This window comes from Podarcis vaucheri (genome assembly GCF_965113315.1).
Source record: "Podarcis vaucheri genome assembly, chromosome: 2".
Classification (NCBI taxonomy): Eukaryota; Metazoa; Chordata; class Lepidosauria; order Squamata; family Lacertidae; genus Podarcis; species Podarcis vaucheri.
Genome location: NC_138760.1, coordinates 105778871 through 105806795, shown reverse-complemented (window position 1 = coordinate 105806795; position 27925 = coordinate 105778871). Strand labels below are relative to the sequence as shown.

Genomic DNA, 27925 nt, shown 5'->3' with positions numbered 1-27925 from the left:
CTGGTATCTGCCACCAGCTGGCACTGACCTGTGACAGAGCCTTTTCAGTGGTGGTTCCCGTGTTGTGGAAAGCCCTCCCTAATGAGGTGTTCCTCTCTTCATCATTATTGGGCTTCAGGGTGAATTTGAAAACATTATTGTTCACCCAGACACTCGGTGGCCGTAGAATACGCTTCCTGGCAAGCTTAAGATCATTGGATGGATTAATGTTTTAAATTAACTGCAAGGTGTGTGTGTGTGTGTGTGTGTGTGTGTGTGTGTGTGTGTTGGCTTTCTTTTTCTTATTCAGTTGTGTATCTGTTTAGCACCCTGGGCTCCTTCCTGGGGAAGGATAAGATATAAATTCACCCAATCAATGAAATCCAGAGGTATGCTGTTGCCATTGCAGCCACAACAGCCAGATACGGAGATCTGAGGGCATCTGGGGAAGGGATCTGTCATGCTCTCAGTGGCATCCTTGGAACCATGGCAGGATCCTAAAAGAGTCCTTGTAACAGAGATGATAAATAACCAATTTATTTTGTGACATTTCAAGAAAATAGTTCAGTTAGCCAAGCACACAAATTGAGCCCAGAGGGGTCTGACCACCACAACTAATCACCTCATTTAGTGTTTATTTTCATGAATGTTGCATAGTGGTATTCACAGGAGATTTTCATTGTGAATGAGACCGCTCACCTAGTTTCAGTGTTACTTTATTATTTACTACACTCGTACCTCGACTTTCCTCATAAGGAAACCGAGGCAGCATACATAGTTTCCCCTGCCTCCATTTTATCCACACACCAAACTTGTGAGCTGGGACAGGCTGAGAGATAGGAACTGGGTCACGTGAGCATCATAGACAAACAGAGATTTCAACCCAGGCCTCCCATTTGGGGGTGTGTGATTCAATTATATACCAGCAAGTCCAGGTTGTGCAATTAAAGTTGATTTGGCACTTTTGCACAACAAACTCATTTTCTCCACAACTTTAACTCCAGACTTTATGCAATAAGGAAAGTGAGGGGAATAAGCACTTTCTTGACACAACGCATTCTAACCTCCCTGTAAACAAATCATAATGATTGCTCAGTAAACAGCCAGTGTCATCTAACGTCCCTGGAAACTTGGTGTAAAGAAGTCTTAATGAATGCTCAATAAACATGTTACTTGCAGGTGACCCTAGTCCAGAGGTCAGCAAACTTTTTCAGCAGGGGGCCGGTCCACTGTCTCTCAGACCTTGTGGGGGGCCGGACTATATTTTGAAGAAGAAAAAAGAACTCTATCCCCTCATGCCACTGGCTATGGAGAGTCACATGGCCATGTTGGTGATGCCCCATCAGACATGATGGCATTATGGATGAGTCATCACAGCCAACAGGGTTAAGCAGCAGCGTGGACAAATGAGGAGAAGGACAATGAGGAGAAATTTGACACTGAACAAGCAGCTGCCAGAAGAACGACGAGGTATCAACGAATATCGAAAGAACGCCAATATTTGGCAATGTATTTTTCCCTTAGAAATTTAGCTACATCAAATGAGCAACTTTCAAAGTGAATGTAGAAATTAAGGAACATTCTGCAGAGCTCTAACCTTTCCCCAAGATCTAATGCAATATGGAGTGACCCGCTAACTGCAGCACACTAGAGCTGGTGGGGAAACAGGCATTTTATCTTCACGCTAATTAACAGCACATAGCAATCAGCAGTTGTCAAATATAGAGCCCCCACCCCTGTAAAGTTTATCTTAAAAAGAAAAATGCAGAACACAGTAGGCATTTTGAATTTCTGAGGGAATCTGCAACTTCAGAGGGTCTAAAATCAGTTGTTGCCAGGGAAATGAGCTGACAAGAGTCAGATATCACGAACATTGTCAGGCCTGGCAAACACGACAGGGAAAAAATGGATTAGTAAATCCATATGGATTCCTAAGCTTCCCAGGTGCTGAAGATCCATCTAAAAGAATTAAGAAACAGTATACGCTTAGTGAGGCATCAGATGCATCGCATTTTCGAATGTATTTCTGAATATGCATCTTCCTTAATGAGTATTGTGGCATTCGTACGGAGCCCCCAGTTGTCTCACAGACTATTGACCCGTACACCACTAATCCGCTGCCACCAACCAGGTCCTCCCCGGCAAATCACTTAGTCTCAGTCAGGTTCTTAAGTTAACAATGAAGATTGTAGTTTATTGCAAACACAAATAAACTTTAAATGCATTCGAAACGCTGTTACCCTTTACCCTCTTATTTTATTCTGTTTCTAACTCTTCTACCTCCCCTCACACAAGAACCAACTGCACAAACTGTCTCTCTATTTCCATCTGTCTGCCAACTGCGCTCCCAACTGCCTTTCCCAACCAATCAACTAACTAACCAGCTAAACTCTTTTATAAACAGGTAGGCTCCGCCTCTGGCTTTTCAATTGGTCTACCTATTAACTCTTTCTCTCCCCCTGTACAGACATTTTCCAAAGAACGGACAAACGCCACAAGTGTCTTACCAGTTTTCCTTCTGATAGCAGACATTGAGCTATCAAGGCTGTAAATTTGGGTTGCTTGGAGCACGCAAGCAGTCAGTCTTTCATGCCAACTTCACTGGCTGCAAGTCTGCATCTGGCCACAATTCAAAATGCTGGCAGTTGCATTTGAAGACCTAAATGTGTTGCATCCAAGAATTAAGGGTCATCTCCCATATGATCCCACCCAAACTCTGAGCTCAGTGGAAGTAGTCCTTTTGTGTGTTCAGTTTCTGTATCAGTATACAGTAGATCAAAAGGGAGCAGGTGGCGCTGTGGTCCAAACCACTGAGCCTCTTGGGCTTGCCGATCAGAAGGCCGGCAGTTCAAATCCGTGCAACGGGGTGAGCTCCCATTGCTCTGCCCCTGCCCCTGCCAACCTAGCTGATTGAGCCAGTCCTTATCAGACTTCTATCACCATTAGATTACTTTTTGTTTGTTTGTTTGTAGACCTTTACCTCCCATGTACTTTTTTGATCAGTTTCCACTGGTGTGAGTATTTAATTTTGATAACGTTACTTTACCTTGAGTGCTTCATCATGAAACTGTAAGTTTGGAGAAAAATCTTGAAAGTGAATAAATAATTACCCCAGGTAGTAAGAACATGAAAATTCATTTACAAGGCAGAAAATATTTCAGCTTTCAAAAAAAAAACTTAAAAAAAAAACCTACTGCCAAGATACATTGAGCACTTCACGTCCTACAGAATGAGAAGGACTGTCAAATTTGAACACGCACACACTATCCATTCCTTGTGAGTTTCCCCAGCACACTGGACTTTTCTAAATGTGCTTTTCTTTCTCTCATCTCCACCTGCCTGAATCTTAAAATATTTTACTGAGGCACCTCTCTCAGTGTGCCACCACTATCCAAGATAAAGCAGGTGGCAAAAAGAAGGGGAATTTTCTATCTCCCTCAAGAAGCCATCCAGGCACCCCCTTTTAGGCATTTTAATGAGCTCCCATCTTTAAGTGCTGAAAAGAAGCTGTACTTTAAACGCTGAAGTTTTGCCCAATGCTGTTCTAAATTGCTGTTTAATTGAGTTAATCATTTTATTGATTTGTTTAGTATTTTACTGTATAATTACTTTTATGGGATTGATGTTAACTTGCATTGTAAAACTACACAGGGATAAGCATTTGTGAAGGGTTGTACATAGATGCCTTTAACAAACAAACAAAATAAATAATTCTCACCTTGGTCTTTCCCTGAGATTAATGCCTACCTATCAGAAACATTGAACCAATAGAATTCCAGCCACAGATCATGCCAAACATCTATGGGTTGTGGAAGGGACAATGATTTTGAGCATTCAGGTAGAAGTTTTCAGGTGAGGGGGGGCCTATGTGTTGTAGATGTGACTGTTGCTATAGGATAAACTCCCAAATGACCTTCAGCCAGAGAATATTGGTCACACAGATAGAGCCTGGGAGGTTTGTTCACTGTACTACTCTAGGAGAGACCTGGAGTAGTACGACATTGTCATTGTACAACAACTTCCATCATCGCTGACCACTGGTCCTGCTAGCTAGGGATTATGGGGGTCAAAGTCCAACAACAGCCAGAGACCCAAGCTCAAGAAACAGTGGATGCAGCTTTTCTACTCAATAAATAGTTGTTGCTCACCATATCACCTCTGCAACTGTTTCCTGACCTAAGAAATACTACACTAAGGAATTGTGAGATTATTGCGGATTGCATGTAGCCAACTCGGTTTCCCACACTTAAGCCCTTCATACGTTCCTAGACAGCATCTTAAAAAGCAGAGACATCACCTTGCCAACAAAGGTCCGTATAGTTAAAGCTATGGTTTTCCCAGTAGTGATGTACGGAAGTGAGAGCTGGACCATAAAGAAGGCTGATCGCCGAAGAATTGATGCTTTTGAATTATGATGCTGGAGGAGACTCTTGAGAGTCCCATGGACTGCAAGAAGATCAAACCTCTCCATTCTGAAGGAAATCAGCCCTGAGTGCTCATTGGAAGGACAGATCCTGAAGCTGAGGCTCGAATACTTTGGCCACCTCATGAGAAGAGAAGACTCCCTGGAAAAGACCCTGATGTTGGGAAAGATGGAGGGCACAAGGAGAAGGGGACAACAGAGGACGAGATGGTTGTACAGTGTTCTCGAAGCTACCAGCATGAGTTTGACCAAACTGCGGGAGGTAGTGGAAGACAGGAGTGCCTGGTGTGCTCTGGTCCATGCTGTCATGAAGAGTCAGACACAACTAAACGATTAAACAACAACAACAATGGTCCAGGGATTCTGCCTGCACATCCAACCAACTTGGCCAGGCTGAATGCAAACGTGCTTTACTCAAAACAAGTTATGCAAGCCCTGCTTCAAATTAAGCTTTGGCAAAACTATGGCTTTCGTTGCCTACATTTTTGACAGTCCATTGCATCTTTAATATGTCTGTATGGTCTCTCAAATATTCGCACACCAAGTAGCTCTTCCTGTATGCTCACATATACAAACAGAGTAAAGTAATTATTACAGAAGCTTAGCTGAACTTTGTGCAAATGAAAGCAGCTGGTTATCTTTCAGATAAATCCAAAATAGGTTTTGAATCAATGCAACTCCTTGATTCCGCTCCTCTTCCTGATCTTACATGACGCTGGGATTTTGCTCCAAAAGCATTCGAGGCATAACGGACGCTTTGATGATTGCCGTTTGAAATCCATCAGCATTAAAGTCTGAGGCAAGACTTCTGAGAGGGCTCAGAGAGAATGAACAATTAGAGGCTGCAATAAGGCTGATCAAGACAAAGAATGTGCCAGAGAAAAGGAATTGGCTAGAGGTCGCATATCAAAAATGGACATGAAGAAAGGAGGCTAAACATTACAATGCACTTGTACGAAGGAGATCTGAGGTAACAGGACTAATCAAATTACCCGAAGTGAGCAGCAAAATACAGTAATGTACAAAACCTCATCCATTATTTGAGTAGCAGGAAAGCCAGCTTGAATATTGGGCTCGTGTTTTCTTTTTTTTTCATGGTTTCTTCTTATTTGTTTCCTCCTTATATATGCCCTCAATTTACACAGGAGGTGCATTCCAGGGATCGTGCCTAAAGCCAAAATCGCGTAGTCAAAACACACTGGGCTCAATGGCGGGTGGGATTGCCAAAGTATTTTCTCCCAGACACTTGCCCCCTTTCTGCCCCCCCCCTTTTTAAAAAAAATTAAATTGCCAAACACATAAAACTGAAGGCATTAAAGAAGTGTAAGTTGCGGGCTTACTGTATCGCCTTTCTGCCAAGGCACTGAGGGCTGTTTACAATTTTAAAATACAAAAATGAATAAATGAACCAATACATAAAATAAGCCTGGAGGCATATTCTGTCAGAATATGCGCAGTTTGCAGACTTAACATATAGAATAAGAGAACAAGAAGAACATACGTTTAGAGAAGATTGGAAAACGTTCATTGAATATATGGGAAATAATTGTGTACAATAACGTTGGCACCATTAAGATAAATTCAACAGTGTGAATAAGTTTTGATGGATGCAATAGTGGAATACTGAATGGTATAGTTTTTGTAAAATATGCAGGCATTTATGATATGTAAAATGAACCATGGAAAGAGAAGGGAAGTCATTGATATCTTAAGGATGTAAAAACGAGTATTTTATATTGTAAAACAGAAAATTTAATAAAAAATTATATACAAAAATAAAATAAAATAAAATAGGCCCTGAGGCGAGGTGACAGCCTGACTGGAATAGGCCCCAGTGCTTCCTTTGCCTGCTTCCCTCACTCTATTCTCCCTTCCCAAAGGACAGATGGTATCTGTTGGCCCTTGTGGGTGGCACACGGGTGGATAGGTGACATCTTGCCAACTGCCACATATATCATTATTTCTAGGGCGCTCAATGTGCTAGGCATGATGCAAAGCTTAAACAGACAGGCTTCCTGCTGGAACAAGAGATGGACTGGAAAGAATGGGGAGAGAGGGCACTCTGCCAAATGCTGGGACTGATAGATTAAAAAGAACCACAACTGGACTGGAATAATTTGAAAAGGGAAAAACTGAGACGGCAAAAAGGGGGGGCAGGGAAGAGCAGAAAATGAAAGGAATGCAAATGTGAAATGAGAGGTGGGTGGCAAAAGGTTTTTTTAACAAGATGGTTCCAGTTTCAGAATAATAGTAGTAATGAAGAGAGTTCAGGCAAGGAGAAAAAAGATGCAAGGATGGAACAAAGATGAGGAGGAGTGAGGCCATGGAGAGACTTGAAGGTCAGGAGAACCTGAAAAATTAATATGAAATGGAAGAGGAAGTCAGTGGAGGGAGCAGTTGAGAGGAGTAATGTGGTCAAATTGAGAAAGCGAAGAAAGATGAGATCGGCGAAAGAACTGAGCACAGGAATAAAGGGTTTGAGAGGAGAGTCAGGGAGCCCAGTTGGATAGCAGCCATTCGTCGGGCAGGAATGAATAGGGGCTTGGAGAGGAAATTTTGAAACAAAGTGGGAGGGGGAGTAGAAAGGAAGAGATGGATTATGGCAATATAATGAAGAAAAATGTGACAGGAAAGGTTCGGGCAAGAAAATAATACTGTCTTCTGGTGACCTAATACCTCATAAAAGAACATAAATATACACATATATACTAAATAAGGGCTTGTCCATACTTTGGCTTGTCCCATACTGGGAAAGCACAGGTCTGAGGAGTTTCCCACTTGTCTCATGCTTTCTAGGGACACGGGTGGCACTGTGGGTTAAACCACAGAGCCTAGAACTTGCCGATCAGAAGGTCGGCAGTTCAAATCCCCACGACGGGGTGAGCTCCCGTTGCTCGGTCCCTGCTCCTGCCAACCTAGCAGTTCGAAAGCACATCAAAGTGCAAGTAGATAAATAGGTACCGCTCCGACGGGAAGGTAAACAGCGTTTCCGTGCGCTGCTCTGGTTCGCCAGAAGTGGCTTAGTCATGCTGGCCACATGACTATGGCTGTACGCCGGCTCCCTCAGCCAATAAAGCGAGATGAGCACTACAACCCCAGAGTCGGTCACGACTGGACCTAATGGTCAGGGGTCCCTTTACCTTTACCTTACAGGTTCTGAGATGCTCTCCAGCAACAGCATCTCATTCAACTGCTGCTCAGGCTCTGCCTGCTGAATGCTATCCTCTTCCTCTCCCGTTATTTCCCAACTTTTGCCCTCATCTCCTTCTGAGGTCTGTGAAATATACTCGGAGTCGAGTGTGAATTTCATGCTCTTTATTCAGCTCGTAGTAACAATAAATGAATCTTTCCCCAAAACATGTAGCTACATATACATTTTTACACAATGGGCCCTGCATGATTGGCTAATTCCGGGCTGCCCCGTAGGCCAATCACTTCCACCTGGAGCTGGATTGGGTAGCTCCTGGGGACCAATCAGACTGCTGCATTCTGGATTCTATTGTTCTAGGATTCAGTTCAGTACATAACAGTCTGCCCTGTGCCAAACCACTCCTGGAGGTCTATGATATCTGCCCCTTCCTTCTCTCTAGATGATGCCTGGGTTGGCGGTCTCCACCATTCTTCCTCATCTACTCAGTCCCTGACAGGAAACTAGGCTTGTATTTTACGTACAAAAGCTCTCTTCATAAGCTAGTACACAGAGCTCAACAGGAAATCCATTTCCCTCACCAATCAGAGCAATTATTCCAACAGATCGCTTTCCATTTCCCTCCCTTCGAACGTAGTATTTAGAACGGAATTAAAATTGCACAGCCATTGATCCTGACATTTTTGTTGGTTCCTTGAGTAATTCAGCACCCATATGCCATTTAGGATCTGTGTCTTTGTGGTGTAGGAAGAAAGCACCTTTTATTCTTAAAATGACGTTGGTTTTATGTGAGGCAGCTCCTCTTTTTTAAATGGTGCATTTAAAAACACATTGGATATCACTTTGTCCCCAGGGGGGCCATTCTGGTGTGTGTGGAATACCTTAATAGGCATTTTACAGCTTCTTAACTGTCTCCTGCTGGAAAAATGTGAAGGAATATTGCACCAGGTTAAAAATACTAGAATTAATAGAACTCTTGAGAGCCTGTTGGATCAAACATCCCCTCAGCAATTGCTTAATGGCTTTATACAAATGCTAACGCCACGAACTGCCGAGAATACCTGAAATGTGCAGGTGGTCTCAGCAACACATTTAACATAAAAAACCCCCAACTGTGCATATGGTACAAAATATATTGTAGAATCTCAACCATTTGTAATGCACTTCAAAAACATGGAGTGACAAATGAGCTTTTCACAAGGTATAAGGGGGAAGAGGAGAATGAATATGCGATTTGGCTTTTGAGTCTGGGCCACAATGGATGTCCCACTACATCAGGAATGGGCGGCATTAGCTCACCACAACTCCTCTGCCAGCAATGGGTGTAACTACTGTGGGGACCGCAAACAGCGCACCCCAGTGTTGCAATGGCAAGGAATATGGCATCTGCTAAGCTCTTCAGAAAGGGACGCAGGTGAAGAGGGACGCGGGTGGCACTGTGGTCTAAACCACAGAGCCTAGGCTTGCCGATCAGAAGGTGGCGGTTTGAATCCCCATGACAGGGTGAGCTCCGGTTGCTCAGTCCCTGCTCCTGCCCACCTAGCAGTTCGAAAGCATGTCAAGTGCAAGTAGATAAATAGGTACTGCTCCGGCGGGAAGGTAAACAGCGTTTCCATGCGCTGCTCTGGTTCGCCAGAAGAAGCTTAGTCATGCTGGCCACATGACCCGGAAGCTGTACACCAGCTCCCTCGGCCAATAAAGCGAGATGAGCGCCACAACCCTAGAGTCGTCCGCTACTGGACCTAACGGTCAGGGGTCCCTTTACTTTTACCTAAGCTCTTCAGATCTTCTTCAATGAGTTACGCAGGCTTCAATCCAACTGCATTCACCTGGGTCAGTTTATCAGTGGCCAGACGTGCCAACTCTAGGGGGCCAAGGTGTTTTCAGCCTCTTCAAAATTTGTTGGAAGGTGGCCAGGCCCCCTCTATGTTGAGGAGGTGGAGGAAGAAGAAGAGTTTGGATTTGATATCCCGCTTTATCACTTCCTGAAGGAGTCTTAATGCGGCTAACATTCTCCTTTCCCTTCCTCTCCCACAACAAACACTCTGTGAGGTGAGTGGGGCTGAGAGACTTCAGAGAAGTGTGACTAGCCCAAGGTCACCCAGCAGCTGCATGTGGAGGAGCAGAGACATGAACCCAGTTCACCAGATTACGAGTCCACCGCTCTTAACCACTACACCACACAGGCCGAGTGTGAAACCAAGTGTGGCGCAGCTTCAGTGGCTGGCTCCTCCAGAGCGCTCAACCTCCTGGACAACATGACGACAGGCAATGTTGCATGCATGGAATGTGCACCAGGCCCCCTTAATCTTGAGGACAACTTGTCAGTGGTGGTGAACAAGGCACTCAGAACTGCTCCAGTGCTCTCCAAGCACTCAGGAAGTGCTCCTGCAAAGATTGCCAAAACACCCCAGGACAACGCTATTGGCGTCACAGCAGATTCGGCCACCATCAATGCTGCTGGCAGCAAACTGAGCAGGTGGCTGGCGGAAGGAGCAGGTACAGGAGGAGGAAGGGAATCTAGGTTGGAATACCAGCAATTTATCGCACCAGCACTACATAGTGGCAGCGCTGGCAGAGGAGGTGCGGCAAATATCAAGCCTATTGGGGATCAAGCCCCTGGGACAGGAAAACACTAGTTTGCTTGACATAGTGAAGTGGCTGTGCAGAAAATGTGATGGTTGCAAACTCCGATGGAAAGGGGGATTAGGCAAACTCACAAAGGACAGAACTGCCAATAGCTACACAAAAGCAGAACAGAGCTTCCAAGTGCAGGCAGTGCCATGGAATAATAATAATAATAATAATAATAATAATAATAATAATAATAATAATTTATTCTTTATACCCCGCCCATCTGGCTGAGTTTCCCCAGCCACTCTGGGCGGCTCCCAATCAGTGTTAAAAACAGTACAGCATTACATATTAGAGTAATCCTAGTTACTAGTAATCCTAGTTACTAGTCACTCTTGAACTAGTAGGACATCTGTGTGGGAAGCAAAATACTGGAGTAGATGAATGTAAGTGTGGGGAGGGCCATGTCATACTTCAGATTCAGATAGGCTACAGGATCTCCAAGTAGGGTGGGGGAAGACCTATTCTGAAAACCCGAAAAGACACAGCCAGTTCACTGTTGCAGATCATCCTTAGCTAGGTGTACCAATGGTCTGACTTGTCATATGGCAGCTCCCTCGGTTCCTCTGGTCTGATCCAGCAGTGAACTTCTTATTCTCTAATGCTTTTTGGGGAAGGAATAAAACACTAATAGGAATGCAGTTCCATGCTGGGTATTGTTGCAATTGCACCTGTTGCGGCAGATTTGACCTTCTTCTTCTTCTTCTTCTTCTTCTTCTTCTTCTTCTTCTTCTTCTTCTTCTTCCACAGCCAGGCTAATCTTCAAGTACCTGGAAGCTGAAATGACTAAACAGCTCGTTAAAAAAAGAAGAAGAAAAGATTAAGCAGGTCCCCCAAGGAAATTGAATGAGTTTCCCACAATGACTTAGTTTGTTTGCCTATTGGCACAAAAGACGTGGGGCTCCAGTAAAGAGATCCCTGTACAGCAGGTGTAGGGAAGCTTTAATCCTCCGTGTTGCTGATCTACAACTCTTAACGTCCCTGGCCATGGTTGTTAGGGTTGGTGGAAGTTGTAGTTCAGAAACATCTGGTGCACCAAAGGTTCCCCCACCCCTTGCCTTACACTCTTGGTGTTACTTTTTGTCTTTATTTCAAGTATCTAGATTGCTGCAATGTATGACTGGTGGGTGTGTTCAACTTGGTAGGACCCAGAGAGTAGAGACGGATAGTGAAGATCTTAAACCACATTTAATCTTTCTTTTATGGTGCACTGGAGTCAATTTAACTAGGGTTTTTCTCACCTCCAAGAATGGAAAAAATGTGGGACTTCCGGAGGCGGCGCGAAACAAGTAATGGCGGTCCTCTTCGCGCTGCGAAGAGGGGCTCCGCAGAAAAGGGTCGTTCGCTGCGGCAAAGCGACGACCCACTAAGAAAAACCACGAGCAGAGTGAGCTCGTGGCCGTGGGATCCGGCGGGCACCAAGAGCAACCCCCAAAACGAAGAAGGGACCCCGTAAGGGGCTCCGGAAGCGCGGAGGGGAAGCGGTGCTGTGGATTCATCGCTCTTTCTGCGGGAGTGAAGCCACGCGGCTGTTACGGATGAGCGCCGACCTTTCTTCCTTCTACATTGGATTACAGACCAACTACTCGTGAGTAAGATCTACCTGAGATTGGATTACAAAATTTAAGAATTTGGCTGAAAGCGGGAGACGAGAAAAAGGAAGTCCGTCTCCCGATGGTGCTTAGTGATCAAAGGCAAAGGATTTGACAGGCTGGAAGCAGCACAGAAGGGCTTTAAACCAAGAGAAATCATACGCTTAGAGAAGCTGGAAACTGAAAGGCAAGTTACTTTTATTTCTTTGGGACTGATTCTATCTTTCTTTATGGGGACTTCCTCCTCTGCTAAACTTATTAAAAAATTCTAAAGACTTTAAAAACCCAAGCCCCGGACTTGCAGCGGGACAAAAGGCTGTTTTGCAGATACACTTACAAATCTGAAATGGTTATTTAGAGGCATCACTGTTGGATACAATTTAACAACTGTACTTTGCACCTTTTAAGAGACTTGTGGCAACATTGTGAGAGCTCTGCTTGAGGGAAAAGGTCTTCCCCAAAGACTATTGTTAATTTATTTAATTGCAGGAACTTTAATGGCGACTGAAACTTTGTTTCTTCCTTCCTGAACTGCAACAGTACTCCCTCTAGTGGAGTTTGGGATTTACAATTTCCTGGGAACCAACTTTGCTTTGTCTCTCTGTGGTTTGGTTGTTTACTCCAAGGCCTGCCTTTCCCAGGAAATTTTTGACAGCCTGATCTTGAATCCAAAGACAGGTGGGGAATGAGCGACAGAGTAAAAACAAGAGCTGCGTCGAAGGCAGGGAAAGGCAAACTGACACAAACAACCCTATTTTCTCAGGGACGTAGATCTTCAGTCCCTGCCGTCTTGCAGACTGCACCCTCGCCAACAACTCTAGCTGAAGAAGCTGAACAATTAACAGGTGAGGATATGGCATCTGGAGGGTCTAACACTTTGTTAGAGGAAATGCTACAACAATTTGCAATTTTGAACAAAAAAGTGGATGACCAAACTGCAAAAATTGATTTAGCCACATCCTCAATTACCAAACTTTTAGAACAGGTGGCTAAGCACTCACAAGACATTGGAAATCTAAACGACGCAACATCTGAAAATCGAAAACTGGCGGAGGCTGCGAACCAAAAAGCAGAGGCCGCAGCAAAAGGAGTGGAGGAACTGAAAGGAGAGGTAAGACCCCTCCACAAACATATTACAGACCAGCAGGCCTACCTGTCTTTGGTGGAACTGCGAAACAAGGAAAATAATCTGAGATTACGCTCTATCCCAGAGATTGAGAAAGAGGACTTGATAGGTTTTCTAACAGCAGAATTCTCTAAATTCTGGGGTATTAATGAAGACACAGACTTTAAAATAACAACGGCATTTAGATTGGGAAGAGTTGTTGGAAAGGACAGGCCTAGAGACTGTTTGATCATCTTAAGGACTAAACAGGAGAGAGACAAGCTACTTGACCTACATTTTAACAAAGCACTTGTGATACAGGACAGAAGAGCACAAATTTACAAGGACATCCCTAAGCAATTATTGGATCTCAGATCTAACTATACTGACCTAGCTGGACTTTTGAGAGGTAACGGAATACCATACAGGTGGGAGTTTCCACAAGGTCTTTCATTCAAATACAAAGGAAAGAAGATAAAAATCAAAACGAAAGAGGATAGCCAGAAGTTCCTACACGACAACGGAGAAGACTTGCAGAAAGGAGCAGCAGCTATTTGGCCACCACCTGAGTCTGGGAAAGAGCCACCACCTTCGGATCCGGACAAAAAAGAAGACACCCAATAAAGAGTAACAACAGATCGATACAGGATGTCCCTGCAGCTGTATAGTTGGAACATTAATGGCGCGAATTCCCCAGAAAAACGCAAAAGGATCTTCCATATTCTAAAGAAAGAAAATTTGGATATAATCTGTTTGCAAGAAACTCATGTGACCAGGTTACACAAGAAGGTGTTAATAAATAAAAGACTAGGCCAAGAATTTATTTCATCAGACAGAGTTAAAAAGAGAGGCGTGGTGATCTACGCCAAGGAGAACCTTTCACCAAAATTCTTGTTCAAAGATGAACAAGGAAGAATCCTGGCTATCGAAATATCGACCCAAGGAGAGAAAATATTGATATTAGGAATCTACGCACCAAATGAGGGGAAATCAGAATTTTACAAGAAGCTGCATGAGACATTACTGGACTATCTGGACTACTCTAACATCATTATGATGGGAGATATGAATGGGGTTGTCTCTACTTTTATGGATAAGTCACAGAACCAGAATTTGACCAAAGATGGAAGACTACCAAAAACCTTTTTCGAATTAACTGACAATATGGATTTAATTGATTTATGGAGGACGAGAAACCCCCTTGGTAAAGAAGGAACTTTCTTTTCTGAGGCCCATCTGTCATGGACAAGAATCGACCAAATTTGGACAACTAGAGGGCTGGCACCTAAGACTACAAAAATAGAAATCTGCCCAAAGACATGCTCCGACCATAACGCTTTGAAAATGGAAATGAGACTAACCACTGCCGACTCCTTCAGATGGAAAATGAATGACAATTTATTAAGAGATCAAGAGATTGTAAAGAAGGCCCAAAAAGCTTTAAAGGACTATTTTGAAATTAATTTGAATACCTCGGTGGAAAAAAGAATAATCTGGGACGCGAGTAAAGCTGTTATGAGAGGGTTTCTGATACAACAGAATACGATCAAGAAAAAGTTCTGGAATGGTAAAAAGGATAAGATATTGGAGAAGATAAGGGATGGTGAGAAAAAATTAAGATTAAACCCAAAATCAAAGGAGACTTTAAGAGAAATTAAATTCCACCAGTCACAATATGCGAAACTGATCAATCAAGAAGTGGAATGGAAGATTAAACAAATGAAACAAAGATCCTTTGAGTCGGCGAATAAATGTGGGAAACTGCTAGCTTGGCAGTTGAAAAAGAGACAAAAATTAAATTACGTTACCAATCTAGAAGTTGAAGGAAAGAACATTCAGAAACCGGGAGAAATTAGAAAGTGTTTCCAGAAATATTTTAAAAAATTGTATACACAAGGATCCGAGGATGCGACTGAGATAGAACAATTTTTGAAAGAAAACGGCCTTCCAGAATTATCACAAGAAAAGAGATCAATCTTGAACTGTAAAATAACACAACAGGAAATTGAGGATGCCATTCAGAATATGCAGCTAGGCAAATCTCCAGGCCCTGATGGACTCACCTCCAAATATTATAAGACTTTAAAAGACTACTTGATACAACCATTAATGGAGGTTTGTAACCAGATTATGGGGGGAGGGAGGGCACCAGATACGTGGAAAGAAGCATTCATCACATTGATACCCAAAGTGGAAACTGAAAAGACTCAACTTAAGAACTACCGACCCATCTCACTCCTAAATGTGGATTATAAAATATTTGCGGATGTTTTAGCAAATAGATTTAAAAAAGTATTAAATGAAGTAATTCATAAGGACCAAGCAGGCTTTCTCCCAGGTAGACATTTGTTTGACAACACTAGGAACATTATCGATATTTTGGAACTTTTACAAACAAATATTAATACCAAAGCAGTGTTAATTTTTATTGATGCGGAGAAGGCCTTTGACAACATTTCTTGGAAATTTATGAAGAAAAACTTGGAAGGGATGGGAGTGGGAAGGGGGTTTGAGAATGGAATAGAGGCAATCTATTCAGAACAAAAAGCTAAGTTGATAGTGAACAATGTGGTGACAGAAGAACTTCATATTGAAAAAGGAACACGCCAGGGGTGCCCCCTATCCCCTCTGTTGTTTATTTCGGTTCTGGAGGTTTTGCTGAATATGATAAGGGAGGATCGGCAGGTACAAGGAATACGGGTCGGAGCGAAACAATATAAACTGAAAGCATTTGCAGATGACTTGGTTTTAACATTACAGGAGCCAGAACCTAGTACAAAAAGAGTTTTGGAATTGATTCAGAAATTTGGTCGGGTGGCGGGTTTTAAGTTGAACAAACAAAAAACCAAAGTGTTAGGGAAAAATTTGACGGCTATTGAAACAGAGGGGTTCCAGAGGGAAACGGAACTAAACATTGTTAAAAAAGTGAAATACCTGGGGGTCAATCTGTCTTCTAAGAATTTGAATCTATTCAAAGATAATTATGAAAAATGTTGGTCAGAGGTTAAAAAAGACTTTGAAACTTGGTCAAGACTGAAATTATCCTTGTTAGGCCGAATTGCAGTTATAAAAATGAACGTTTTGCCAAAAATGTTGTTTCTGTTTCAAGCCTTGCAGGTCGTGGACAGAGTGGAATGTTTTGGAAAGTGGCAGAGGGATATCTCTAGGTTCGTCTGGCAGGGCAAAAAGCCCCGAATAAAGTTTAAAATATTAACTGATGCAAAGGAGAGAGGGGGGTTTGCCCTGCCGGACTTAAGGTTATATTATGAAGCTGCGGCCTTCTGCTGGATGAAGGATTGGATCTTATTGGAAAACACTGATGTCCTAGATCTGGAAGGCTTTAACAATTCGTTAGGTTGGCATGCGTATTTGTGGTATGACAAGGGGAAAACATATGGAATGTTCAAAAACCATATTGTCAGGAAAGCAATATATATGGTCTGGAAAAAATACAAAGACTTATTGGAAAGTAAAACTCCGAGGTGGATTTCACCAATAGAGGCCAAAGCTCGGAAAACAGCCAATATGGAGGCACACTGGCCAAAATATTGGGAAATAATAGAAAACATTGGAGGTAATTGGAAGTTGCAGAGCTTTGAAAAACTAAAGGATAAGGTGCAAAATTGGCTACATTATGCCCAAATTAATGAGGTTTTTAAGCTAGATAAAAAGGTAGGATTCCAGGTGGAAAAATCGAAACTTGAGACAGAGTTGTTAGAACCAAAGACCAAGGTATTATCGAGAATGTACAACTTGCTGCTTAAATGGAACACTCAGGATGAGACAGTTAAGTCAGCCATGATAAAATGGGTTCAAGACATCGGTTACAATATTATGTCCGAAGACTGGGAAAGGTTATGGACCACCGGTATGAAATTTACGGCATGTAGTGCCTTGAAAGAAAACATTATGAAAATGGTATACCGGTGGTACATGACCCCAGTCAAACTTGCTAAGATATACCATTTGTCTGATAATAAATGTTGGAAATGTAAGGAGGCTGAAGGGACATTCTTTCACCTCTGGTGGACTTGTCCAAGATTGAAGGCCTTTTGGGAAATGATTTATAACGAGTTAAAAAAGGTGTTTAAGTACACCTTCCCCAAGAAACCAGAGGCCTTCCTTCTGGGCATTGTCGGCCAGAAGGTGTTAAAAAAGGATAGAACTTTTTTTATGTATGCTACAACAGCAGCAAGAATCCTTATTGCTAAGCACTGGAAGACCCAAGATTTGCCCACACTGGAGGACTGGCAGACGCAATTGATGAACTACATGGAACTGGCCGAGATGACTGCAAGGATCCGAGACATGGGAGAAGAGGCAATGGAGGAGGACTGGAAAAAATTTAAAGACTATTTGCAGAAGTATTATAAGTTGTATGAAACATAAGACGTCGTATGATTGGGAACGTTAGCCCCAGCAATGAAATTTTATTATCTATGAAACTGACAATATTCATGAAAGAATCAAAGTTTAAACGGGTAAAAAGGATATTATGTTATATTTTTAGAGTAATTGGAGAATAAGAGATTTAAACTTAAATTGCAACTGAAAATGTAAAGAAACACATGAAATAAGGGTATAATTTGCTGGCAAATTTTATTATCAAGAATGCACTCATGTGGGAGATGTGGGGAAGTCCAAGGGAAATTTGAAATAAGTTGTCGAAATGGTTGAGATTTTCTGTTTTTTCTTCCTTTTTGTCTTTAGCTCTGTCTTTTTTTTTTGTTCTCTATGTAATTTGGAAAAAATGTAATAAAAATTATTATAAAAAAAAAAACAAGAATGGAAAAAATGTGAAGCGGAGACACAAAACTGACTAGGAGGATAATAGTGTTTATCAGAATTTCTTTAAAGAAGAATCCGGTCAGTACACACATTTTATCTTTCCTTTGTGGATTCTGATGACCTATAGAGGATTCAGACTGTGCTTTCTCAGATGACAACAACAGAGCATCTGCTTCCAATTTATCTCCCTTTCTTTTCTTTTCAGTAAGAACCCACAGAGGGATCTTTTCTAGCAAAGGACAGGAGCAACTTCATGAAGCTTTGAATTTTTGCACCAGGAACACACACACACACACACAGAGAGAGAGAGAGAGAGAGAGAGAGAGAGAGAGAGACTTGATTTCTAATCAACCGAATTGTTGCTTGTTACTCAGACTCAGTATGTTTTAAATAAAGGTATATATTTAAGTCTTCTGTTTAGACATTAAGCATTGAAAATTAAATTTAATTATTTACTTTTATTGGGAACATGCCATTTAGGGAGCACTATGCTGCCTCCCCTGTGGCTTATAGACCATTTGCAGATGACTAAGCTTTTCTTCCTTCTGGTATGATATATCTATCAATTCAGATTTTTTGAAAGCACTGATTTTGAGAGACCTAGAGAAGATTGAAGATCAAAATAACAGCCTTTGATCCAACATAAGTAGAGATGGAAGGACAGTCCTTAAATAATTGGCCAAATAGAATTATATACTGTGTACACTATATACACAGGGCTTCATTTAGGACAGTGGTTCCCAGTTAGCTAAGTACTGTGGACCCCCAGTTTTTCAAAAGCCAAGGAATTGACCCCCTACTTTCAAGACTTTTGAGATCTCTATGGTAGTTTTTGCTATGCAAATGGGGCCACAGACCACCCTGGGTGAGTTATGCAGACCTTGTGGGGTTTGTGGACTACCAATTGGGAACCACCGATTTAGGAAGATAAGTCTGCTAAATAAAGCAGCAAAGATGTTGGTGTTTTTTTCCCTTAGTGAGTAATACTATTTCATTTTTTTGGCGTTATTATGTTATATGGTTTATAAAGTTCAGCATTTGTTTTGAATCTAGGAAAGGATAAATGTTTGCTTATATTTGATTTCAAGTTCCTTTCTGCAGACGGATTCTATATAGGTTTGCAACCCATCTGCTATCCTAATTGTCCAGCTCCTGAAATAACTTTTCTTCTTTGAGGGAAACATTGATCCTTGATATATTTGTTCTTAATATGTCCTTGTTTCTTTGTTGAATTATTGTTTGATCATTATACGTTTCATTATGTTTTATGAGAAGAATTTTTAACTGAAGTTCTTGATCGTTTTCATGTATTCTTTTTTTTAAATATTGTTCCCTGAATTAAGATGGTAGCTTGAAATGTTTTTGTGTTTAAGATTTATACCATGGAGTTCAAAAAAATCAGACTCTTGCTTCTGCTGGTTTTGGGGGTTCTGTCTTGTGCTGCTACCCCTTTGGTGTAGTCACTGTTGGCCTGGGTTAGGAAATGAGTACACATCCCACTCCAAATACAAATCTACCAAAAGCCGTTAAGAGGAGAAGAGTTTGGATTTGATATCCCACTTTATCACTACCCGAAGGAGTCTCAAAGCGGCTAACATTCTCCTTTCCCTTCCTCCCTCACAACAAACACTCTGTGAGGTGAGTGGGGCTGAGAGACTTCAGAGAAGTGTGACTAGCCCAAGGTCACCCAGCAGCTGCATGTGGAGGAGCAGGGAAGCGAACCCGGTTCACCACATAACGAGCCCACCACTCTTAACCACTACACCACACTGGTTATAGAGCTTATTGAAAAAAGTGTGTCAGTGATGGTGGTCAAGGCTCTACTCACTGGCAAACCAAATATCTTGATATATAATTCTGCATTAGAATATTTGATTCAACGGACTGGGGTACTGCAAGAGCCTTCTGGGCTTCTATTGGCGCAACAGGTAGAGCACCACCAAACGTTTGACTGCCCTGAAGCTTAGGAATTGTACAGTGGTACCTCAGGTTACATACGCTTCAGGTTACAGACTCCGCTTCAGAACTTTGCTTCAGCAGGAGGCCCCATTAGCTAAAGTGGTGCTTCAGGTTAAGAACAGTTTCAGGTTAAGTACGGACCTCCAGAACGAATTAAGTACTTACTACTATAGTTGGCTCTACCCCAGAATAATGAGCCACACTCTCTTTTATTTTTCCATTTATGCACGCTTTGAGTCATGCAAAACTCTTCATTCAGAACTTACCCATTTCTAATGAAGCACTAATCAAGCAAATGAAGCTTCGAGTGGAACTGGCAAATTTTTTGTTCTGGAGGTCACTCCGTTTCTCTGCCAGCTTTTGAGCTCTTTTCCAACCACAATTAAAGATGCTGGTTGGGAACCTAGGAATTTGCTTATGCCAGGCCAGACATTTTGCCCACGTAGTCCAGTATTGTTTACTTTGACTGGTAGCAGCTCTCCAGAGGCAGAGGTCCACTTGATCTTTCTAACTGAAGATGCATTTCCAAGCACAATTCAAAGTGTTGGTGCTGACCTTTAAAGCCCTAAACGGCCTCGGTCCAGTATACCTGAAGGAGCGTCTCCACCCCCACTATTCTGCCCGGACACCGAGGTCCAGTGCCGAGGGCCTTCTGGCAGTTCCCTCACTGCGAGAAGTTACAGGGAACCAGGCACAGGGCCTTCTCAGTAGTGGAACCCGCCCTTCAGATGTCAAATAGAACAACTACCAGACTTTAGAAGACACGTGAAGGCAGCCCTGTTTAGGGAAGCTTTTAATGTTTGATGCATTGCTGCATTTTAATATTTTTGTTGAAAGCAGCCCAGAGTGGCTGGGGAAGCCCAGCCAGATGGGCGGGGTATAAATAATAAATAAATAAATGTTGTTGTTGTTATTATGCCAGGGATTGAACCTGGGGCCTTCTTCATGCAAAGCACTTAGCTCTGGTCCTTCACCATACCATCGCTGCAGTCCCAGACTGTTAAGATGGGAATGAGGAACTTATAGCCCTCCAGATGTCAACACCTGGAGGGCATGGATCCCCCGTCTCTAATGTAAGGCCAGAATATTTTAAGGACCATCTCCTTGGTTTTTTGGCTCTATCCACCCTGTGTGTTTAGTTGGATGTGCCTTTCTGTGTGTCCTTCTGCCAGCTAAGGTGCTTCTGAGGACAAAAAGATTCCAGTGTTTGGCATCACCAAGTTGTGGAATGCCTTATCCCAAGTGCTTTTCTATTTAGGCTAGGCCCCGCTTCTTTGAATTACTCTCACATGTTGTGAAGAATCATTCTTTATTGGAAATGTCATGATTTCAGCATCTTAATGTTGGGCAACAAGTTTATAGGGATCTTAAGAGACGAGTTCACTTAAAACGTTTGGGTGTGAGTAAAGTCCCTGACTGAGGCCTGAAAGATGCAGAAAAGATCTTTCCTGGGCTTATAGCATGCTTAACATATTTCATAAAAGCAAATTGTGACCCCAGTTGTGCAAAACTTGAGGACTGAAAAAATAGCATCAAGCAATGCTATCAGCCTGCAATATTCTAAATGCACTCATACACAGAGAGTAATTACCTTGACATACCTAGTATTTCAACTTTATTTTATTAACCCCCACTAACAGCAGCTCTGACATATTGGATGAAAACCACTTTAAAATTTTGAATGTTATAAAATTAGAGCTGTGTTGAGAAAGAAGAAGCTACCTCTATGGGAGAAGTGGATGACTAGACTGTCTTACAGGGTGCATGTGTCCATCAGGGCTTCATTTATCTTCCTTCCTCCATGTGAAAGAAAAGGAATAATCATTTGGACCTACTCTTAATAACCATCAGCATTTGAATGAGTCTTTGACCTTTTTATCAGTGTAGCTCATAAAATCATAAGAAAACTGTCACACAATTACTGCTTTGTAGCCAACCCAATATATTTAAATGTGTGGTCGAATTCATTATTCCACTCATGCCATGCTTTTTCTCCAAAGGGACTTAGATGTGGTCCTTCCCCAGGCAGGTTGCACTGCTTAGACCTCTTCGCACCAGCAATATAACTCCATTGTATACTGGATGGATCCAAGATCAACTGAGACGTTGCCCTGCTGATTAGGGATCCTAGTCAGAAAGTCACTAAAACACAAACCCAAGAAAGGAAAATGCATACAAGAGGAAACTTAGAAAGCTGCCTTTCATTGAGCGAGGCCATTGGTTCATTTAGTTCAGAATTGACTTCTGGCAGGAGTTCTCCAAGTTTTCAGACAGCCCTGGAGCCAGGAATGACCCTGGACACTCTACTGTTGACCTATGGCCCTTACACTTACCACTGGCTATTAAAGCTGTTGTTTGATGTGATTTGGGAACACAACTACACACTCTGCTGGTCTTCCACTGGTTCAGCCAAGATGCCCACATACAAACCTCTTCGTACCTCCTAAGGGAGTCTTGCATCCTTCTTTCGTCAAGTACTATATAAGGAGAGCAGGGCAAACCTGGGCGAGTCGTACCGCAGACTTTCTTCATCTTACCACTACAGCCATATTGTTTACTTTGTATGGAAATCTTTATTTGATAATAAAAATAGCATTCACAGACTCTTTCCTTCTTAGTAGCTACATCATATACATTGTGTTTTATCCCAAGGAAAGAATTTTATACTGGGTAAAGTCCACATCTACTTATAACTAATGTCATGTATAAACCCGATTAAGTCAAATAAAGCTATGAACAATGTAGTATTTATATATGCATAGTGTTTTATAAAAAAGATTGGCCCACAGACTGCTTTTCATCGACACAGAAGAGAGAGCATTATGACTATAGCACACTGCAAGAAATGAGGACTGAAGAAGAACACAGACCGCACACAAGTGCCTAAGGGTCAAACAGGCAGCCCCCTCCCCCCCAACCATGAGGAAAGATATGATATTCAAACCAACAAAAGCTTCAGTTACTTATACAGTCTCCTGTTTAAAACAGCTTTACATACCTGATTCAGTTTACATTAAAATATATCCTCATGAATCAATTTGTTCCATTTTTTCCCCAGAAATATAAACACTTAGCACATTCCCCACAGCTAAATTTTGTCATAAAGTCTCTTTTATATAAGAAAAAAGGCAACAGTTTTTTTGTTTTGTTTTCAACAGGCTCTATTAATTACAATTTAAACTCTGTACACACAATGATTGGCCATCTCTTTTTTTCCTTTTTCTTTACAGTACCATGGCAACAACAGTGATAGACTTGTAATCCTTACGTGTGTGTGTGTGTGTGTGTGTGTGTGTGTGTGTGTGTGTAAAAGATGGTGAAACAGTATACATGTACACATCAATGCACTGTAAAAAAAAAAAAGCAGCAGTCTTTAAACCTTTAGTGGTCCAATGGTAATGGCAAACATTTTGGCTCAGCTAGGCAGTAATCCATTAATATCTCATATCAGTACTACAGCAGACCTACCACACAAACTTGCCATTAAAAAAAATAGAACCTTGTATTGGTTTCTCCCCATTCTTTACAGTCCAGAAGTACAGCATATACTTGGTGTTGAAACCCCATAGCCAAACTTTCCAGCCACTGCTTCTTTTAACAGTCCTCGACACATCACATTTCCTTTGCAAATGCACTTCTTTTGTCTCAAGTAAGTGTGGACCAGCAAATTGGAAAAACGAAACAAAACAAAAAACAGAATCCTAGAGAGGCAGCTCCATTTGGCAATAATAGTAATAAAAACATATAGCCTGAACTGAAGGCATTAAAACCCAGTCTGTGAAAGGAGCGTTTGTTCCTCAAAATGCATCTTGACTCAGGAACCAAAACTAATATAAATTTCCCTTCAGAGTAGACAAATGATATTGTCCAGACTCGTTTCATCCGCCCAGTCGAAGAAGACTCACAGTGGTGCTGCCTTTGTGAAATATTCAGTGTCCAGATAGAAAAAAAAGAAAGAAAAAGATGGTTGATCCCATGTGTGACACAATGGCTCCCAGTCCTTGGCCACCTTGCTTCCTTTTAAAGGAGACCCAAAAGTACATATTGTTCATGGAACACACTATAAATTCCTTTTAACATCTTGTGCTGTGTGGATTTGTATAAATATCCTTCATCCTAATAGTAGTCTCTTCAAATAGTTCTTTATTTTAGCAATACGTTCTTTATATGTAAAGGGGGGGGGACACACCCTTCTACCACAGTAGTTCTCGGTTATTTAATTATAAACCTACTCTTCATAAGAACACTCTTCCTCCAACCCATCCTTTAGGAAATCCTACATAACATCACTGCAGTGAATCGCAATGAGAGCAAATCAGTGTGGTTGGTCATAAAACCCTTAACTGTTGTTGGCTCGCCCTCCAAGTAACTAGGAAAGGGACAACAATGAAACAAAAAGTTATCAATGAAAGGTTTTATGCTCATTATGGTTACTGATTATGGAAGAACACAACTTTCATAATCCTTCAAGACTAACATTTGGCGACTTTTTTTTAATGAATACATTGGAAAATACTTTAATGTTGTCATAAACCAGGCACAAGACTTGCACAAACTCTCATGATTTAGATTTCATTTGCACTGTTGCTGTTGGAGGCATCGGATGTGGGGAACTAAAATGGATTCCCAGTTTGCTACCTTCGCACTCTTGGGAACGCTGAATGCTGGAAAGGCCGCAGTTGTATCTTGAGCTTGCAAAACCCACTAGATACTGAGGTCAGTACTGCATTCCTTATAGGGTCGCCGTCTTTGCTCAGGGGGGTGCCTGTTATTTTTATTAGTGTCGTATTTTAGAGCGCGCTCTTCCTTCTCCCTGAAACCCACTCTATCATCTCTATTCCTTTTGTCAGGAGACCTCTCTCTCCTCCGTTCTGGGGTCCTCTCCCTTCTCCTGTCAGTTGACTTTGCCCTCCTTTCAGGGGGGGAGCTCTCCCTCTTCCTGTCAGGTGACCTTCGTTGATCCATAAGCCTTTCGAGCGACCGCCTTCTTCTGCTTGGTGAGCCATCCCTCCTGCGGGCTGGTGACCTCTCCCTCCGTGTCTCTGGAGAAAAGTCTCTCCTCTTCTCGTGTCTTTCCCTTCTCTCCAAAGTGTTGTCAGCACTCCTGGTCCCTTCCCTCCTCTTCTCGGGAGATTTCCGTTTTTGTCCATTGATCACCACCATCCTCTCCGGTTGCCGGTCTCTCCTGACTTCTGGGGACCTGTCTTTTTTCCTGCCTGCTATGCTATTGCTGTTTTTAGAAGTTCCATTCCATGTGTGGTGCTCATTAGATTGTCTGCCAAACTCTCTGCTGCCTTTTGGGTCCTTAACATATATCCGCTTGTCTCCATGTTGTGATGATTTGTGAAGATCTGGTGGATAACTGGGCTCCAATGATGAGTGTTGTCGTCTGTCAGATGGCATGTTTTTCACTTCCGATACATTTTGTGAACCTGTGGCTGGACTGTTCCTGTCACTGCTGGGGTCTGAAAAAAAGACAACAAACAAGTTTGGTATCGGCACCTTCGTCTTAAGAGTCTGACACCAGTCATTCATTCCTCAGGCTTCATTAGTGACAAAAACAAACAACTGTTAAGCAGTCAGTAGGAGACTAACTGAAGCGTTCGTTAATTTCAGAGAAACCACCAAGGCTGAGGGCTGGAGATAAGCACTGCCATTTGTCCTGGCTGGGGCCATCTTAGGCCAGATTCTGGTCTCCTCTACATCAGGAGTGGGGGAATTTTAAACTTTCTCAGGTTCAAATGAGAATATGTTTACATATTATGCCAAGTATACGCCGTCTAGCTGAGTATTACCTACAATGATTGGCAGCTGTTCCCCAGGGTTTTAGACAGAAGTCTTTGTTTGCCCTATAAAGTGGTACCTCGGGTTACAGACTTTGCTACCTCAGAAGTAGTACCTTGGGTTAAGAACTTTACCTCAGGATGAGAACAGAAATCGCGCGGCGGCAGCAGGAGGCCCCATTAGCTGAAGTGGTACCTCAGGTTAAGAACGGTTTCAGGTTAAGAATGCACCTCCGGAACAAAATAAGTTTGTAACCAGAGGTACCACTGTATTTCCTGCTCTGCTTGGAGATGCTGAGTGTTCTGCAAGGTTTTACATGCCAAGGATGCTCCTCACAACTGAGTTATGGCCCTTCCCTACCCTAATTCCTTTAGAATTAATAATATTATATCCAATTAATATCTCCATATCCTTTTCCTTTCCTTTTTGCCACCTCCCTGTGTTAAATGTCTGTTAAACAAAAGGAGTGTGTTTATTTGTTTTAGGAAAAATTGGGAGGCAGGGAGGAAACGCTCTTCTTGGAAAGCTTAGTGTTTTATTCTTATGGTTTTCTTTTAAGTGTACAAACATCTTGTTGAGTGATGTGCCTTGGAGATACAGATTTCAATGGCGTAGCGTTTATACTATGACCCTTGCGTTCCTATTCTTGGAAACAGTAGGCATACAGCTTAACTCCAGTTAGTTTCAATATATCATGGAAGTGTGGTGGGAACAATTTTGGTTTTGCCACAATGACTCAACTTAAACACACACAATGAGAGGCAGCAAGGAGGATGGGGAATGGAGAAGGACAGGATCTCATCTTATTAAAGCAATGGAAAGCTGTTTAGATGTGCAGAATGGAGCTCTTAGGAATATTAAAATCTCCTTTGCAACAAATGTACATGATGTAAGCTCAATGACATTGTAATGGCAATATGAAAAGCAAAGAATTGGTGCTAGAGTGAATTTTAAAATTTGATACATCATTTGCAATGGATGGTTGTGAATTGTTTATTATAAAAATGACAAACTATTGCAGTTAGGTTGCTTTGAGGGGTGTGTGTTATTTATATATACACAGATGTCTTCTATAAGACAATTTTATGGATTTTATATCAAGATACCCAACATGTGCCCAACAGGTGTTTTAGGAAAACTAAAATGACCAAATGCTTTAGAGTCCAAGACTCTTCTTTCTCTCCTCCTGTATATTAAATAAACTTCTGAGATGTGAGCTCTTGTCTTGCTCAACCAGCTTAGTTTTGGTTTTGTGCAGGCCATTATTTTGATGATTTCTAGGTGGAAACCATGTTCAAGTTTCATCTTATCAGCTGGCTTTCAAAAAAATAAAAATATGGAGGACCACGTTCTTCTCTTCTATTGATGCCAACTTATTTTGGTATCTTGTGGTCCGCAGTAGGAGACCGTGTTGCTCAGTGTACTTACAGTAATTCAAGGAACTGCAGGTTGCTCAGAATGAATTGCCGTGTATACAGAAGTATAGCAAAGCGGAAAGCAATGTGAGAGAATTAGGCCACAGCACAGAAACACCTAGTATTGATTTTAGCTACAAACCGTAGTTTGATTATGGCCCATAAGGTAGAAGCAAGACTCCCCGAGCTTGTCATTTCTCATACATGCAGCGATATTAGGAGGTATCATCGCTGAGGAAGGAAGAGCCCGGCACCAAGAAAAGTAGGAGAAAGAGAAAGAGAAAAGTAGAATGTTTAGATACCCTATAATAAAGAGGAAAGAAAAAAAAATCTTCATTTGTTTTTATCTTAGAATAAAGAAAAGTTTATTTTTTTCCCCAAGTCCGGATCACCCAGATATAAGGCTGCAGAGATAGCAGTTGTTAAAGCGACATATTATAATTAAACATTTAAAAAAGGTGATTAGGTAACCCAGACAACTAAAGCATCCATTCTGAGAGAGAGAGAGAGAGAGAGAGAGAGAGGAAAAGAGGAAGAGAGAGAAAGACGGAGAAGAAAGAGACATAATTGGAAAGTGAGACAGAATGTTAGAGGAAAACCAGTTAACATTCAACGACAAAAAGAAGCCCACGAAAGATCACAACGTTAAAAATAAGTACAAAACTCATTACAAAAATATACAGCCTCGTTAGAGAAGCACGTTCCAATCAAGTCAGAAAAATATCGGAACCTAACATATTATTTTTTCGAAGCAACTTGTTAGTGACTGCAGCGAACTGTAGATGCCTTAAGCCCCCCGAATGTTACAAGCACATAGCAGCAGCAGCAGCAGCAAAGCCCCTTGGTCAGAAATGGAATTGGTTACGTGATTAACATTTGTTACGTGCAGCCAAAAGACAAAGAAAATAAAAGAAGCTGCCCCACCCCATGCCCTGGTGTTGGGATTTTCATCCTCGGTGCAACAGACTTTCTTGAAGATGTGAAGCAATATTTCCCCCCCCCCCCCAAGGAAAAAAAACAACCCAGGATATATTTACGATGCTTAACATATGATACAATACTTTACAGCCAAAAGAGCATAAGAAAAGACAGAGTAAG

At 42.0% G+C, this 27925-nt stretch overlaps 1 protein-coding gene and 1 long non-coding RNA gene across 14 annotated transcripts in view; one reads left to right on the top strand and one right to left on the bottom strand.

The window, feature by feature from the left end:
- Nucleotides 1–20666: 20666 nt before the first annotated feature.
- On the top strand, nt 20667–22930 carry LOC309525581. Its single transcript, XR_014216440.1, has 2 exons — nt 20667–20701; nt 21629–22930. It is a non-coding gene; the product is annotated as an uncharacterized lncRNA (long non-coding RNA).
- MAGI1 (membrane associated guanylate kinase, WW and PDZ domain containing 1) overlaps nt 22179–27925 on the bottom strand; it is a 481615-nt gene continuing 475868 nt past the window's right edge. For 11 of the 13 annotated variants that reach the window (XM_082209201.1, XM_082209205.1, XM_082209207.1 and 8 more), the window contains one exon: nt 22179–25093. In XM_082209201.1, coding sequence (XP_082065327.1) covers nt 24333–25093 — 761 coding nt within the window. In that variant the 3' untranslated portion in view covers nt 22179–24332. Of the gene's footprint in view, nt 25094–26969; nt 27059–27925 lie in introns of all 13 variants that reach the window. The other 2 variants (XM_082209202.1, XM_082209203.1) reach the window with 1 other exon arrangement.